Source organism: Camellia sinensis, chromosome 3 (assembly GCF_055761805.1).
Source record: "Camellia sinensis isolate YWXY chromosome 3, ASM5576180v1, whole genome shotgun sequence".
In the NCBI taxonomy this organism is placed as follows: domain Eukaryota; kingdom Viridiplantae; phylum Streptophyta; class Magnoliopsida; order Ericales; family Theaceae; genus Camellia; species Camellia sinensis.
In genome coordinates this window covers 27,910,194-27,928,369 of record NC_138963.1, presented here as the reverse complement: position 1 = coordinate 27,928,369, position 18,176 = coordinate 27,910,194, and the positions used below count along the sequence as shown (strand labels likewise).

General features: G+C 33.2%; 1 protein-coding gene across 12 annotated transcripts; it reads right to left on the bottom strand.

Annotated features, from left to right (window-relative positions):
* Window positions 1-1,183: 1,183 nt before the first annotated feature.
* Window positions 1,184-5,292, bottom strand: LOC114304917 (uncharacterized protein At4g17910-like). Of its 12 annotated transcripts, none has more exons than XR_014363661.1 (7): window positions 4,937-5,292; window positions 4,723-4,838; window positions 3,754-4,634; window positions 3,609-3,660; window positions 2,346-2,444; window positions 1,972-2,055; window positions 1,184-1,859 (listed from the first exon to the last, which is right to left on the bottom strand). XR_014363661.1 is itself a non-coding variant. In XM_082919385.1 (7 exons), exons 3-6 carry the CDS (start codon window positions 4,508-4,510, stop codon window positions 1,987-1,989), a joined length of 282 nt encoding a protein of 93 aa, XP_082775511.1. In that variant the 5' UTR covers window positions 4,511-4,634; window positions 4,718-4,838; window positions 4,937-5,286; the 3' UTR covers window positions 1,184-1,859; window positions 1,972-1,986. The 12 variants fall into 12 exon arrangements, 7 of the variants coding, with proteins under 7 accessions (XP_082775511.1, XP_082775512.1, XP_082775509.1 ...); XM_082919385.1 differs by having other exon boundaries at window positions 4,449-4,634; window positions 4,718-4,838; window positions 4,937-5,286; XM_082919386.1 differs by having other exon boundaries at window positions 4,449-4,634; window positions 4,937-5,286.
* Between the last annotated feature and the right edge of the window lie 12,884 nt (window positions 5,293-18,176).

Genomic DNA, 18,176 nt, shown 5'->3' with positions numbered 1-18,176 from the left:
ATCTAAGGTAGAAACTCACTCTAAGTAGATCAATCCTAAGAGAGAAGATGCGTAGAGGGAGAGAGAACTCGTACCTAGGGTTTTGGAATCTGAAAGGGAATGAAAAACTGATCTGAAACACGTTGCTGCCTATTTAAACCTGACAGGCTCGCTCGAGCGAAGAATTGGTCGCTCGAGCGACCAGACACAGAAAATATACGCTCGAACCAAGAAAACCTTGCTCGAGCCAACAACCCAAAAGCTCGCTCGAGCGAAAGAAAACTCGATCGAGCGAAGAACCCAAACCCTCAGGTCTGTAACTAGACTCACGCTCGAGCGAAGGAACTATTGCTCGAGCGAAGAACGAACTAACTCGCTCGAGCGAAGAAAAGCTCGCTCGAGCTAAGAATGCAAAGCTACAGGTCCAAACCAGACGCAAACTCTCGCTCGAGCTACCAAACCCCGGCTCGAGCGAAGAACCAAAACAACATCTCACTCGAGCGACAAACTCCTCGCTCGAGTGAAGATCCAAAATTCTGGACAGCAACACTTGGTTTCTAAACCCCACCAACCTGAAACAGACCTGCCCAAACACATCCTATAATTCCAAATGAGAAAATAAGGGACAACAACAACAACAATTATACAATGATAGAATCTACGGAACCTAAGTCCGGATACAATAATCAAACGGGAAAAGACCGGGGTCGCTATAAAAACAGATAAAGATCACACTTTTTTTGTGTGATGTTTGTTATTTAATCACACTTTTTAAGTTTTATTAAAGTGTGATCTTTGAGAGTGTGATTAAAAAATGTCATTTTTAATCACACCTTTTAAGTATGATTAAAAATATTTAGATCACACCTTTTAAGTGTGACTAATAACATTTAGACCACATCTTTTAAGTGTGATTAATAATATTTAAATCACCTTTTAAGTGTGCTTAATAATATTTAGATCACACCTTTTAAGTGTGATTAATAAATAATAAAACCTGTGATAATAAACATTTAGATCACACCTTTTAAGTGTGATTAATAGCTAATAAAACCTATGATAATAAACGTTTAGACCACATATTTTAAGTGTGATAATATCTAATAAAACCTGTAATTAATAATGAGATAAGATCACACTTTTGCATGCACATTTAAAAAATGTAACACACACTATATACTATATTTTGAATGACAACCACATGGAATAGAATAACGCCATATATTTCATAAATGAAAGTTAAATATTCAAAAGTATAGACAAATGAATTAATAAAAAAATTTTAACGATGATTACATATTTTAAAAAAAGAAAAAATTAAAAAAAAACTAAGTTCTTGAATTCTTTGACCATATTTTGCATCTCTCCCCAAAAATTATTGACCTGAAAAATAAAAACACAAATTTATTCAAAAATCACTAGAAACATATGAATAAACTTACTATTTGTAGCGACTGTTCTAGTCTTAAAAAAAATAAAGTCGGACATTTTCTCATCACACTGACTCTTTATCTCCCGCATCAATAGAAGAAAAAAAAAAAACCACTTTGACTGTTACTAGTATAAAATGTTTGGATTACCATATAGATATGACATATGCACAAAATTAACAAATCCAAAATAAAAATCTTCAGTGCATGGCCAAATATTTCAAAGTCAAAAAACCAAAATAAAAGCAAACTATTGTTTAAATATAAAAAGAAAAAAGAAAAAAAAATATCACATGGCATTAGAAACGATATAAGCCCCAACAGTGCTTGTGTGCAAGTCTAAGCCTTAAGGAATACTTACAGAGCTGTGAAATGAATCAATCATCTGCCCTTGTTCTTCAGCTCTCGCTATAACTTTGGCAACAACCTCATCAGTGTGTTTCTGGAGTTCTACATTATACACAAGAAAATACTACAATATACACCAGAAATAAGACCCAAATTAATACAAATTAAAAACAAATACCTAAGTTTCTTGCTTCTTATGATATAAATGACAAACCTCATGGCCAATAACTCATAAAATTGCAGCATAATCTGCATCTGTAGCAGTTCTGGAGATGCCAACACAAGCTTGGAATTGAATCTGTGTCAACAACCAAGTAGAAATGTGAATATAATGTTTAGTATACCATCTTAAGCTCAAGAAAGGATGTAAAGTATTCAAAAATGGACAAAATGCTTTGCACGCATCAATCTTGATAGAAATTCCCATCATAATGATATGAAAATGGCAGTTTTGGAAACATAATCCCGACAACTTGTTTTGATGTAATAGGTAACTCATTTTCCACATTAGTATGTATGCAAATATGGTTACGTTTTTCTTCATATAGAACAATTAGAAAAAATGGAACAAGAGGATATATATTTCACCAGAAGAAATGATCCCAATAGATTTCGGTTGAATGCTTGTTCCAGTACAGCAATCTTATGTCCTGGGATGTAATCAGACAGCATTAGGATTGCCAAGACCTGCAAAATTGCAAAAAATTTAAAAGGGTTGAATAGTTTTAATTAACAAAGAGTACTCCATAACCATTGCCTATTTGATTAACACGGTGATGGGAACAAGAAGAGATTGGACGAAGATTAAAGATTTATTTTGATGATATCTTCTTATTTATAATTTAATAGGTTTTATTGTTTTATTACTCTAATTATGATAGTTTTCTTTTTGGTTACTATCAAATAGAATTTTTTTGGATGCCTATAAATAGGTATTTTATGTAATAGTTTCATAGACTATGATATTGAATTAAATTTTGAGATATTGAGAATAGAGAATTAGAGTTTCTTTTATGAGAAATGCTAAAGATCCGCAATTTAAGTCCCACAATGATATGGCAATGAGATTGGGCCTTGCATGATTGAGTTTGTGACAAACAAAAAATTGGCACATAACTTGGCATATCATTGTGGGTAAATTGTAGATCTCAATCTTTTTCCTTCTTTTATTTTGTATGGCCTTTCTTTTATTTTCTTTTAGTTGTTCTATTCTCGCCGGTTGTCCAACATCATAAAGCCTTATTGCTTCTCACCTAAACATTGACTTCTATAAATAAAATCTATAAATATAATAGAGAGGTTTAGGGCATTAAACTTTCACCAAAAAACTAATTAAAAATAATAATTCTAAGGTTTATTACTTCATAAGAATTTTATTTCAGTGATTAATTCAACATATATTCAAATATAAAAACCAAAAGGCTAATAACTCGCAAAAGGAAAGCAATCCCAATTACTCAAATTAGCTTCTAGATAAACAAACAAACACAATGAATCATTGACACCAGATATACAAGTCAACAAAGGCAAAACCATCAGCTATGCTGGTTTCTCAACAAGTTGCAGAACAGATAAAACCATCATATTTGAGAAGTTATTAGCAGAAAGAAAAAATGAGATTAACTTGGAGATTTTGAGGTAACACAAAAGTAGCATAAGCTGCATTACACTGCAATAGAATTGCCCATTAGTTTTAATAAAATTTTATATTTATAAATGAGAATTGAGATTTTCTTCTTCTTTTTTTGGGGGGAGGGTAAATATGTTTTTCTTCTTTGCTTTCAAAGAATAACATCATTCTCAAAAAAATGGTCTATTTATTACAAAAGTAATCAGAGCAATATGCCCTACCATTCTGCGTGAAACTCTTTCCACGTGCCTATCCAGAAGCATTGTTAATAACCTGTCTCATTCAGAAAAAATAAAAATAAAGATCAATTAACATGACAGCAGAAGATAATGAGATGACAAAGACTCCAGTGATAAAGATATATACCAAAACAAAAGAGATAGAATCCAGACTCTAATTGCTCATTTATTGGATCTCAACACTTGCTCAGATCAGAGTTACCAAAAAACAGATAGTTGCCCAATTGGACACCAATGAGATACATACCCCAATATCCTAACAAGAAAAACAATCAATTTCTTGGAAAAAACTTAGTATACCAATACAAGTTCACCTAAATATTATACATGATCCATTAAACAAAATGCAACCAAGAGAATTAAACTCACTATTACAATAAAGTCGTCAATTAAAAATTAAGGTTGCAAGTCAGGCCTGGTTGGATATAGACCTATGATCTGACAAGAACATTTTTTCTTTATTTTACAAGCCATTTCATTATTGAAGGCACCAAAAGGAGATGTTGTCCCAAGTATACACAACATATAGAAAATAAAAATAATGAAAATCCATACCAATGTATCCTTGTTATCACAAAATCGCAAAAGCTCTCCATGACCCAACCATGTAAAAGAATAATAAATAAAAAATTTTAAAAAAAATAAAAATAACTCTTCTTAATCTACATATCAGTTCTTTATCTTCACCTAATTTATTTTATTTGCATACCAACATATACAAGGCAAATGTGATTCAATATTTCATAGAGTATTTGAGGAAGTCTAAAACAGTATTTCAGTAAACCCAAGGAAAGACAATCAATCTCATAATAAAAACCATACCATCCTAGCCACCCTACAGCGGATGAGAAGATAGTCCACAGACTCCATGCCTCTTTGATCATACAACAGAAGTTGGGGAAATATATTTCCTATTCTTATCAAATAATCCATTCTTAAGCTCTTGCCATGTGCCACGGATCATGCCAAAAAAGCCTCCTTTGTTGGAGATCAGTGCCTCAAAAAACCCTTCAAGGGAAAGATATCTCCTAACTAAGCATCAAAACTTTATAACATGATATCAAATTTGTTCAATTTCTAAAACATTGTACCTCACCTCATCAGGCTCAACCTCTGTAGCCTACCATTTCCAAAATAGCACTATCTCAACAGCCTTGAGATCATGCATTGCCCTCATGAAAATAGTGTCCCAAATCATTCCCGCTTTACATACTGTGAAATAATCTAACACCCTCAACTACTGAAGTGTTTGATTGAAAAAAAAAAAAAAAAAAGCAACAGAGTACTCAAATAGTGAAACTTATACATACCCATTTTCCTGTTTCACTTGCATAGAATACCTCTGCTGTTCCACTCTTTGAAAATGCGATGCCAAATGAATCAAATCAACCGCGTGCCCGTGTTCATGAGAAAGACAAATTTTAGACTTCACAGAATCAGATCTTTGAAAAATCCCACCTGCTTCGACCTCAAAATCAATATCAATACCTCAGTCACTCTTTTTTTTTTTTGGGTGAATACCTCAGTCGCTCACCGCCGCTGCTGCTCGCCTTTCACTGCTGCTCGTAGTAGTCGCCGCCGATCAAAGGATGTAGGGTTAGGGTTTGAAGAGAGAAGAGTGAGAGATGGGTTTGGAATATCAATATCAATATGAATTGAATTGTGTTAGTGTTAGTGTTGTGTGTGGGGGGCTACTTTAGGGATGGCAATTTGAAACTGGCTCGATGGGGACCCGACCCCTCGACCCCGAATTGTGCGGGTTTTCTCCGAAAAATACTTCCGACGGGACAGGGATGGTATTTAAAAATCAATCCCCGAACAGATTCGGGCCGGGGACGGGGATAAGTGTCTCAGTCCCGTACTGGCCCAGCCCCGTCCCCGTTCCCGTTCCCTGGCCCGATTTTTCCCCGAAATGAATTTACTAATTTACCCCTCGATATATATACATACATACATAGTGATAGTAACCAAACCAAATCTGTCTTCTGTCTCTCTCTCTCTCTCTCTCTCTTCACTCTACTCTCTCTCTCACTCTCACCACTGTCGCGACCCAATCACAGCAACCATTGCGACGCCGTCACGCCGATCGTCCTTCTTCAGCCACAGCCTCCCTCCTCTCCCTCCGATCTCCATCGCTGCGCTGCCTCACGGCGCTACCTCACGCCGATCTCCGTCGCTGCGCTGCCTCACGCCGGTCTCCATCGCTGCCGATCTCCCTCCCTCCGATCTCACTGTCTCACACTGATCTCCATCACTACCTCCTCCCTTCCGTCGCTTCTGTCTCACACCGATCTCCATCATTCCGTCACTTCTGTCGCCTCCTCCCTCGGATCTGCCTCACACAAGTTGTGTTAGATTCAACATGCTCAGATCTGATCAAAGATGTGTTAGATTGTTTGTTTTTTATTTTTATTTTTTATATTTGATGAATTACATTTGATGAATTATATATTTTTTACATTTGATGAATTTTTTACATCTGATGTGTTAGATCTGTTGTTGGATGATGTTTATGTTGTTGTTGTTGTTATTTAATTGTAGCCGGGGAATTATCGGGGTTGGGGAAACCCGATCCCTCTTGGGGGGCGGGGGCGGGGGCAGTGACAGGTTCCCCGTCGGGGATTGGGGTCGGGGACGGGGGTATTTCCACCATCGGGGATCGGGGACGGGGAGTGCGATCCCCGGCCCCGCCCCGCCCCGTCCCGTTGCCATTCCTAGGCTGCTTAGTACTGCGCAATAAATAAATAATAAAAAAAAAGTTATAGCTGGTTTGAATTTTTACAGATCAGAGCATAGAAAATTATTTTATATAAAATTAAAATTAAAAAAATACATACAATCACACTTATTTAGAAAATGTGATTAAAAAAAGAAAATATAATCACACTTATTTAAAAAGTGAGATTAAAAATAAATATTATCACACTCACTTAAATTAAGTGTGATTAAAATATTAATCTAATTTTTTTTATCACACTTTCAATAAAAATGAGATAATTTCATTTGCCAACACACTGGCATATATAACAAAAGATAAAAGAGATTGTGAGGGAGTAGGAGAGCAATAAAAGATATACAATCCCAACTATGCTCAGTCTAGTGTTTACTTCATGCTCGAAAAAATGACCTAGAAGAGAGAACCATACCTGGATATTGGAGGGAGATTTAGAGACGCCGATGTTGTCATCAACGGGGAGTTACCGCCATTGCTAGAGAGTGAGAAAATAGGGAGATCTATAGACGTCGGTCTACGAGAGAGAGAGATTGTGAGCGTCTGCGAGAGTGAGAGAAGAGAATGAGAGGAGGAGGGTTACCTAGACACGCTGGTGTTGTCGCCAGAGAGAGAGAGAGAGAGAGAGAGATCTCGCCTTGTGATGAACCCTACCTTCTACTTTCCTTTTAATTAGAAGTAGCCAAAGAGTTAAATGTATTTTGAATTTTTTTTTTAATTTGCGTTTTGGTGTTGGGGCTTTTTAAAAAAAAAAAAAAATTGGAAATTGTATGTTTGATATAAAAATCAATTTGGAATATTTTATAAAATCACACCTATTTAGGGAGTGTGATTAAATATATATATATATATATATATATATAATCACACTTATTTAAAAAGTGTGATTAAAAAATAGTAATGTATATATAATCACACTTTAATTAGAAGGTGTGATTAAAAAATATATAAATAATCACATTTTAATTAGAATGTGTGATTAAAAAATATATATATAATCACACTCATTTAAAAAGTGTGATTAAAAAGTAGTAGTGTATATATAATCACACTTTAATTAGAATGTGTGATTAAAAAATATATAAATAATCACATTTTAATTAGAATGTGTGATTAAAAAATATATATATAATCACACTTTAATTAGAAGGTGTGATTAAATATATATATATATATATATATATAATCATACTTAATTGAAAATTGACATAAAAAATAAATATTATCACACTCAATCAAATTAAGTGTGATTAAAATATCAATCTAATTTTTTTTTATCACACTTCCAATAAAAGTGAGATATTTTTTTTTATTAAAGTGTGATCTTTACCTATTTTTGTAGTAGTGACACTTCTTTTCATCCATCTTCTTGACAAAAATGTGAGAGAGAGAGAATTGGAAGAGAAATTGAATTCATCTAGAGATTGGCTTGAAAAATTAGAGGAATTGAAGGAGAATTACACATTTGAGCTACCATACTTGGAATTCAAGACTTAAGGTTGGAAGTTCACTCCTTTAATTATGAATTCAAGTTGTTTCTTGCTTGGCTCATGAAAAAATTGGTGATTAGAGTCAAGAATTAGCTTAAATTGTTAATTTGAGAGTCCATTCATATATGCATGTCCATATTATGGAGTTTTTAAGTTGTTTTGCATGAAATTCTTCCATACATGTCTAGATCATAGTCGTAATCTACGAATTCATCATGTTTTTGGGATGAATGGCTCATTTGATCATGTGTTAGATGCTTTGAATTCAAATAAACACATGCATGGCATATTTACGTCATGTTCTTGAATTTTGGGTTGAATTTGTGTTCAATTGACATACTTTTGGGCTTTGATTTTATAAAATGATCTTTAAAACATGTTGTATTATGAGTTTCTAAGTGTTTTCCTGAAAATTGGCCCAAAAGGATGAGTTTTGGTATATTTGATTCTTGGTTTGAGCTTTGGAAGCAAATCTGGAAAACCTAGATTTTGTCTTCCACGCTCCAGCGAAGGATTCCATACTCGAGCGACCACCTTTGTTCTTAGAATCTTGCTCGAGCGACGGAATACTAGCTCGAGCGTAGATTGTAAGCTCTTAGGTTTTTGCGTGTGCAGACGCACGCTCGAGCGAGGAGACCTACGCTCGAGCGAGGAACTGTGTCTCACGCTTGAGCGAGCATCAAGCGAGGAATTTCAGCAACTAGTACTTTTTGTATTTTTACAGACCGCTCGAGCGAGGGAGTCTACGCTCGAGTGACCTCTCTATTTTGGTAAGCTTGTTCGAGCGGAGAAAGCCACGCCCGAGCAAAGACCCTTGTTTTCAGCAAATTTGAAAAGTGTTCTAATGTATATTTTTGCATCCTCATTCCATCCTAGGCATTCCTAGATCGTGTTTAAGGCATCTTAATGAGGATAATGTTCTAGAACCACACCAAGTCAAGTTAAGGGGCTAGGTTATTAATCCCAAGTGTGTAACTTAGTGTGTGTTCGTTCTGCAACTATGTAGGGTTGGCACCCGAGGACGCTGATTAGCCTGCTTATAGCCTAGTAATCTGTGAGTAACAATGTTGTAAAGATATGTTCAATTATAATTATTTTCTGAATGATCGACTGTACTGCTTTCTGAAGTGACATTGTTTTCTAAATGAATGTTTGTCTTGTTTTACGAACTGTACTCGTGGCATCCATAGCCACTTACTGTTACTGTTACTATTACTGCTACTGTACTGTTACTGTTACAGAGATCTCTGTCGGTTCTAATGTTGGGAACTATTACTGTTTACTGTTTTGATGGCCATCAACTGACTGTTCGGTCTATTAAGACCTCCTGTTCTGTTTTGCTATTGGATGTACCACGTATGACTGTTATAATTTCTAATTGACTAATATGGCATGAAATATAAGCCACTGATTGAATAACTGATCTACTGATGCAAATGACTGTTTTAATCACTGAAATGATATTCATTCTTAACCCCTTTACACAGTTGTTATTCACTGGGTTTTAGCTTACTGTTTATATATGTATGTAGGTGACCAGGCACCGGACCGAAGCTAGGAGCGTCGAGTTAAGCTCATGTTTTGTCCAGCCAACCGTTGTGCCTCACTTCGAGGTTCCGAGTCTGCTCAAGCCAAGGCTGTTTTTGGGGTATTTCAGATTCACTCTTTTGTTTCTGTTATGCATCGAATGTTTAAGACTTTTGATTGTACAATTATAGTAAAGGGATTGGATCCCTAACCTGTATGTTATGTGTATCTGATATGTTTATATATGTATATATGTTTATGGTCATGAATGTGATTTTGTCCATAAAAGTCTTTTCCATTTCAGGTTTCCACAACTCATTAGACATCTTTTATTTACTGTTTGGCTTCCGCCAACCCCTTACTCTGTATTACTGTCTTTACTGTTAAACAGGCATTTGGTAATCACGGATTACTGACCGGTTACGATGCTAAACCCTTAGGGGCGGGTTTGGGTCGTGACAGTTAGTTTGGGTCTTCCTTAATTTTTTTTGAATTTAAAATATATCTAATATATTACAATAAACTATAATAGGAGGACCTTTTTTTGAGTCTATTTTCAATAGATAACAATGTTAATTTTTTTAATGGGCCTTTTAATTTTTTAATAGATTAATTTATTTTAAGTTAGTTTGGGCCTTCTTTAATTTTTTTTAACTTAAAATATACCTAATATATTATACTAAATCATAATAGAAAAAGCTATTTTTTTGATTTATTTTGAGAGACTCGGCTACGGCTTTGTTGGCCCATACCAGAGCCGCCACTGCAAAGCACAATGCTCAAATGCTCAATGTTGTAACCTAAGACATTAATAAAGTGTGGTCGGAACCTCCTAAGAGATCAATCCAGGTAAAATATTGAATATTTCTCTCTCATCGTGAGTTTTATTTTTTATTTTTTATTTCATTTTTATTTTTTTACGTTAAGTTGTTTATTTATTTATTTTATATTATAACTCTTCTTTGTAGTGATTGTTAGATTTCTAAATATGATTGGTTAAAATATAATTGTCTAGTTTGATGTAATTTATTTTATATTTGTAATTAATTTCTTACTAAATGGGAAGGAAAAAAAACCCACCGCCCAATAGGAGTTGGTTAAGTTTTAAAATATCACCCAAAAAATTAAAATTTTATTACATATTTTATATATTTACATATATTTTTATATTTTATTTAACAAACTTCAAAGCGCGCGTTTTACATATATCCCGATATTAACCAATACCCAGTGATGCCTTTAGTATAAATAAGTGAATAATGAAGATATTTACATATGCAAACTTTTACTATATTATTAAATAGGGGCAAGCTTTTTTTAACACGATTTGTTTAGATTGAGAGATTTAAAAGGGGAAGTGAATAGAAGGACACGATTCATTTGGAATGTGAGATTTAACACGATTTGTTTGGGTTGAGTTTTGAACAATCTTTACTGTAATTAAATTAATTAATTCTGTTTGAGTATTAAATGACAAACAGAATATAAAAGAAAAATAGGAAATGAGAAAGATGTTTGATTACAAAAATCAAATTAGAAAAAGAATTAAATAAATAAAAACAGATTTTATTTTATTAAAAAACAAAATTAAAATCTGATTTAAATAAACAATAAAAAACAGAAAATAAATAAATAACTTACTTGATTAATATCTTGAATAATATTCTGATCAAGTCCAGTGTTCGACACTGTCTCCTTAAGACAGATTCGTCCTCTCCACGGTGCTATCAGAATATGGACGTCTATCTCCCGGGGTGAAATGATCAACAACAAATAAATGCAGCACTACAATTTATTTGTTCAATGAATACTAAGTGTTTACACTCTTTCTCACAGAAAAAATAATGGAATAAATGCAGCAAAATACAGAGATGATTTGCAGCAAAAGATGGACAAAAATTGGAGTAGAAATCCAAATGGGGAACTAGTCTATTTATAGATGTATTGGTGGCTGTAGGTTTTGAATTAAACAGGTGCAACCTGTTTGAACAGGTATGAAACCTGTTTGGTTTTGAATTAAACAGATTTAAATCTGTTGGGTTCAAAATTCAAACAGATAAAAACGGAAGGGACTTGTTTGGGTGTACAGCAAAACCGGACCAGTTTATTTTCGGAATTAATTTGAATTTTGGATTTTATTTTGCCAAAAATAAAATTAAATGCAAATGTTTTTGGCCCAAAAAGATAGGTATTTGGCCGGACAAGCCCAACCCAACCCAACCTCACATTCCGCGCCCAAGCCCAAGCCCAAGCCCAACCTGCCCGAACGGAGGCGCGCGTGTGTGGTGATTTTTGGATCCAATGGGTCTAGCCCATTTTGCCCATAACATCTCCCTTGTACAAACTTGGGATAAGTCCAAGCTATATAAACCCATTCAAAACTTCTCATCAAATTAATGTGGGACAAGCCATTTACACAATCCTTAAGGAATTTCCACCAAAACTCTATTTTATGGAGTACACTTTAGTTTCAATTTCTCATTCACTCGATAATGGTTTTGAGCAACCAAATATACCATGTGAATCACAACGCGGCATAGAACGCGTTACCACTTTGACCCGCGAAAATCCACGCTCGAATTCTACCTAAAAATTATACCAAAGTTAAGAAAAAATTCTAATTTACCTAGAATTTTTCCAACTATTTTCAACATTGAGAACGCTTGCATCAATATTCACTACAAGAAAAAGCATTTTTGCCGACCACTTTTAGCTACCAAAACTAATTTAGTCGGCAAAAGTCACGGAATTGGCTACCAAAAATAATATTAGTCGGCAAAAGTCAACTTTTTAGCTACTAATTTTTTTTAGTAGGGGAATGTTGATTATTGGCTACTAAAAAAAATTTAGTAGCTAAAGATATTACAATTGGCGACTAAAACAATTTTTAGTAGCTAAATATATCACAATTGGCGACTAAATAAAAATTTAGTAGCCGTAGAGGTACCTTTAGCTACTAAATTATTTGGTAGCCGAATGAAAATAAAAAAATTAATTTTTAATCTTTGCCGACCAAAATTGTGGTCGCCAAATGTTCACTTTCGGCGACAAAATTCCGTTTAGTCGCCAAAGACCTACCTTTGGCTACTACATTTTTTGGTAGCCGAATGAAAATAAAAAAATTAATTTTTAATCTTTGCCGACCAAAATTGTGGTCGCCAAATGTTCACTTTCGGCGACAAAATTCCGTTTAGTCGCCAAAGACCTACTTTTGGCTACTAAATTTTTTGGTAGCCGAATGAAAATAAAAAAATTAACAAAATAGTTATTTTATTTTATTAATAACAATACCATTAGTCTCCACTTGAAAATTTGACTAAACAAAATAGTTATTTTTATTTTTATTTTTATTTTTAGGTTGTACACCCACCATCCAAAATTATTAATATCTTATTTTATTTTTTATTATCTCAAAATATTAATTTTTAAAAAAAATTAATTATTAAAATAATATGAATTTCTTATTTTGTCCTTTTTTTTAAATCCATTAATAATACAAAAAGTACAATTATGACAATTGATATTTCTAAAAAAATATACTATCAAAAGGTAATTTTGAAAAATTAATATTTTTAAAATGTAATAATTGTATTATAAAAAGAAATTAAATTCTGAAAATAGATTATTATTTTTGGATGGAAGAAGTAGTCGGCTTTCATTTGATGGTTGAACACATCTTTTAATAATTTGGCCCTCACGCGAAAGGTATGCTAACAACGTTGTTTGTCGATAGTTTTACATTGCAAAAATTTAAAGGCATAGTTACAGGTCAGTCTGATGAATTTAATTTTTAATAATAAATTTATTATTTTTAAAAAGTACAATTAAACTATTTATACTTTTTACATCATCATATTTCAATAACACTAATAAATTAAGAATAAATCAAAATTCACAAATAAAAGATAAAATATCCCAATTATTCATCATTTTAATAAATTTTTCAATATTATTACCAGTACTAATGAAATAATCATTTTACAGACACAAAACATATATTTAAAAAGTTTTAAAAAAATTTCATTATCAAAACGAGGGCTAAGTGTGTAAAAAAAATTCACTCATGACTTATGAGTAAATAAATCTGATTTGTAAGACTTATTTTTGAATTTATACTTTCTAAATATTTCTAAATTTTGTAATTTTTTTTTTCACAAACTGAGTCATAAAACTCTAATAAAGTAAAAAGTATAAACAATAAATAAAATTAAAAAATATTAATTTAACAAGCATGATCTATTTTTCATTGACTCGAAAAAAATTAGCAACAAATATTCGCTCTATGTCTCTCTCTTTTTGTCTATCTCTCGCTCATCTTTTGTTTCTCTCTCTTTTTCTATCTCTTCATCTCTCTCTCTCTCTTTCTCTCTCTATCTCTTTTTCTGTCTATCTCTCTCTCCCTGTCTCTCTCTCACTCATCACTCTTCTCTATCTCTCTCTGTCTACTTGTCTATTTGTCTATTTCTCTCTTACTATGTTCGTCTTGCTCACTCTCTTACTCCCATCTTCTCTATTTATCGAGCTCCTTCTCGATTTATTGATCCACTATAAGAAAATACACTTTTAGCAACCACTTTGTCTATCTCTCTCTCTCGCTCATCACTCTATCTCTGTCTCTCTCTCTCTCTCTCTCTCTCTCTTCTTTATCTGTCTCTCACAAATTAAAATATTTTTAAAATATTTAAATATTTAAAATATTTAAAAAATTGATTTGAATTAAGTTTTGAAAAGAGTTTTGAATTATCTGTCTTCTTTATTTATTGAGCTCCCTTTCGATTTATCGATCCACTACAAAAAATGCACTTTTAGCGACCACTTTTTCTCTTTCTCGCTCATCACTCTGTCTCTTTCTCTATCTCTCTATCTCTTTTCTCTATTCGTCTCTCACTCATCTCTCTCTCTCACCACCCATCTTCTTTACCACATTTACCACTACTGCAAATGCCATTCAACTACCACCACTCATATTTTTCTCTCTTTCACTCATCACTCTTCTTTCTCTGTCTGTTTGTCTATCTGTCTGTGTGTCTTTCGTTCATCTTTCTTCTCTTTATCTCTCTCATTTGTCTTCTCTTTATGTCTCTATTTTTCTGTTCTCTCTTTCGTTCATCTCTTTTCGTTCTCTTTCTATATATCTCTCTCATCGCTTGTTTCTCTCTATTTTTCTATATGTTTCTCTCTATCTCATTCTCTCTCTGTCTCTCTGTCTGTCTCTCTCTCTATATCTCTTTCTCTCTTTATCTCTCTCTCACTTATCACTCTTCTCTCTTTCTTTCTCTCTCTGTGTCTGTTTGTCTGTCTCTCACTCTTCTCTCTCTCTCTTTCTTTCTATGTGTCTATCTGTCTGTTTATCTCTCTCTCCCATTGTGTTCACATTGCTCACTCTCTCCCTCATCTCGATGTCTCTCACTCATCTATCTCTTCTTTCATCTCTTTTCTCTCTCTGTCTCTTTCACTCATCTCTCTTCTCTTTATCTCTCTCGCTCATCGCTCTTCTCTCTATCTTTGTGTCTCTCTGTCTATCACTCTCTCCCTCATCTCTGTGTCTCTCTGTCTATCACTCTCTCTCACCACCCATCTCTTCTATCACCTTCACCACTATTGCAAACACCATTCCACCACCACTATTACTTCTACTGTCGCTACTTCACCTCTACGACTACCATTACTACTACTATCGCCACCACTCTACTACCACCACTACTACTACTGCTATTACTACTACCATTACTACTACTGCTACTACTACTACCACCACTAGTTTTGTGTATTTATTAATTTTTAAAATATTTTTTTATTTAAATACATCTAAGTAAGATGCATTTTAAAAAGTAAAAAATTACTTAAAATTTTTAAAAAATTTCACTAAAAACAAAAAAATATGAAAAATAAAATATTCAATTTTCAAAAAAAATAAATTCAAAAAACTCAACTCTATGGCCTGACTTATGAGTAAATAATACATATTTGTAAAACTTATTGATATTATTTCAGATTTTAAAATTTTTCTTAATTTTTTAATAATTAATTTTTTCAACTTTTTTAAATATTTAAAGCAAATTTGTTTATTTTTTAGATTCACTTAATTTAGATATATTTAAAAAAGAAAATATTTGTGATTTTTTTAAAATACAAAATAAGTACTCACTTAATTTAGATATATATATTTTTTTTAAATTTTGAGGGATTTATAAAAGTAATTGGCGATTTAATGCTAATTGAACTAAATGCATAAGCTGGGGCTGTGCGTATATATTTTTTAGTTGTGCGTTAATGATTTTGACTGCTAAGATATGCTTGAGAAAATGATTTTGACTGCTAGTTACAACTGAATAATAAATTAATTAAATCCACTTGACACATGATTTCTTTATCTGTCTTTATCTATGAGAAAATATACATATTGCATGTTCTAAAATTCTAAAAAATTGATTAGTGCCTAGTTAGTCATGCAGGAGTCCCAAAAAAAAAAAAAACACGGGTTGAGTTGGCTCATAATTTTTTTAAAAAAATAATTTTAATATATTTTTCTTTTAATTTTCTTTCTTTCTTTTCTTTCTTATTATATATATATATATATATATATATATATAAGAATATAAGAAAATATAAGAATATAAAATTTGAAAATATATTATTATATTTTTCAGTACATAAAATATTAGGACAAATATTTAAGATAATTTAATTTTTGCCTTTTTTTAATTTATAATTTTATTACTTATATTTTTTTAAAAAAATAATTTTAATATATTTGTTACTTTTATTTTAATTTTTTAGATTGTATTTTATTTTTACCGACTAAATATTAGTCGGCCATTGTAATTACAAAATTTAAAAATTTTGCTTCATATCGGAGGGAACTTGATTACTTCTTTATTTTCGCTCTCTTTCTCACTCTCTCACGCCTCTGCCCTCCTCCATATTTCATGGCATGTATACTGTAGGTTGGAGATTCTAGTGAAATTATTGAAGAACAACCAATCTGTCAACAGCAGAGGCAAAATATTGCCTTAGAGATACCCTCAAGAACAAATGAGGGCTCTACTGAGGATTTTGTCCGAATAAACATACCCCTGACACCAAATCGAACTCCCAAAAGAGTGAATTTTTCGCCAATCCCTAGCCCTAGTTACTACAGATTCAATGATTCCCCAAGTCCCTTGTCAACTAGGGCTAAATCATCCATGAAAAGCCTCTTTCCAAAACTAAGCTTCAAATTCCGTAATACTACTTCAGAGATTGAGAGGGCTGCAATCCTAGCTTTGGGAGATTCACCAGCAGACACATGGGAGAAGCCTTTAATTCGGAGGACATTGTCTCTTTCAAAACTTTTCACGCCCAAAATGAAGAGAACTTCATCTTTACCTGTTACCCCAATTGCACACTCGAATCCGGAGTCTATGCATGGAGGCAACACAATTGATGATTATGTTGTAAGTATTTACCCTGTGTCGCCTCAAATCATATTATTTTCTCTCATCTGTATAGTTTCTCTGTGTATAGCAAAGATGAATCATGCTATATACTTTTTGTGTCTGCAAGGTGTTCGACAAAATGTCACAATGGCAACTGAAATTTGCATTTTGTTTAGGTGAGTCTTTTGACTGAAAATGGAAACACCAAGGATGATTTGAGGCTCGCCACTGATGATGCTCTGTTCACCCAGGTATATGGCAAGCACTCATCCAGAAGTCACTTTGTTTTTACCCTGCGAATATCTGGAGTAAATGTGGTACATTTCTGAATTTTGTTTGTTTCCATAGAAAATCTCATCTCCCTCTAATATGCACATTCCATATGCTGATTTACTTCACTTGTTAGAACACCGAGCAACAAGTACAGGGCGTGTTGAACCTCATTGATCTGACTGGCAGTGAAAGACTCTCAAGGAGTAACTGGGGACCGACTGAAAGAGACTCAGGTCTCTGTCTCTGCCTCGCTCTTGCTCTCTATAATAACTAAAAAAGAGAGTATTTCTTTACAGATTATTTTTATTCTTTTGATTTGGTTAGATGTGTTTATTGTTTTGTTTTGTGTATTTTATTTATTTATTTATTTATTTAAGGAGCAGCAGGATTGGATAATTATGAAATTTGATTCATCTTTTATTTTTTTTCTTTTTTTTCAATCACAAAGTTATTGTAATGATAATGATTGATAAATGACAATGATGATTGATAATGATTTACAAAACACTCATAGGTTGTTAGCATTGCCTTGAATCACACCAATCTTTTGTAAAAAAGTGACAGTTTTGAGCTTCTGCTTCCAAGCTAACCACACAATGGATTTAGCTCTAGGAGGGGATACATTATGCCGCATCATGTTGGCAATAACTCCAAAATCATTTGGTTGTATATTGTTTTCACACCATCTGTACATTGAGAATACACTGAAGCACCCAGAATTTTCTGCCATCCACCTTAAATCGTCATCCTTATCATCTTTAAGAGCATAGGCATTGGTTATCAGATTAACAAGTCTAGCAACCTCTTCTTTTTCCCAATCTCTCAGCTCTCTTGTAAACCCCCTCATCCCACTCTAACAGACCCTTTTGAGTTCAAGGACTTCCTTAACAGATCTCTACCTATCAAGTCAAATTCTAAAAAGTCTAGGGAACACTTCCTTTAAACAACTAGCCCTAATCCACCTATCCTCCCAGAACAGAGTCCTAGCCCCATTCCCAATCAATATGTGAGTATAGCTAACATAGAAATTATGAAGATCAGGTTTAGAAACTACCACTGCTAGTATATCCTTCTAGATTGTAGATTGAACATAGTATACTATTTATTTATT

What these genes read in the sequence shown, in the direction of transcription:
- LOC114304917 (XM_082919383.1), bottom strand. Translation starts at nt 4,510, where the DNA reads ATGATCAAAGAGGCATGGAGTCTGTGGACTATCTTCTCATCCGCTGTA. An exon ending in AAAGAGTTTCACGCAGAATG is followed by an intron (nt 2,445 to 3,608) that starts GTAGGGCATATT and finishes GCAATTTTGCAG; the next exon opens with GTCTTGGCAATCCTAATGCT. An exon ending in TATTGGGATCATTTCTTCTG is followed by an intron (nt 2,056 to 2,345) that starts GTGAAATATATA and finishes TTGTTGACACAG; the next exon opens with ATTCAATTCCAAGCTTGTGT.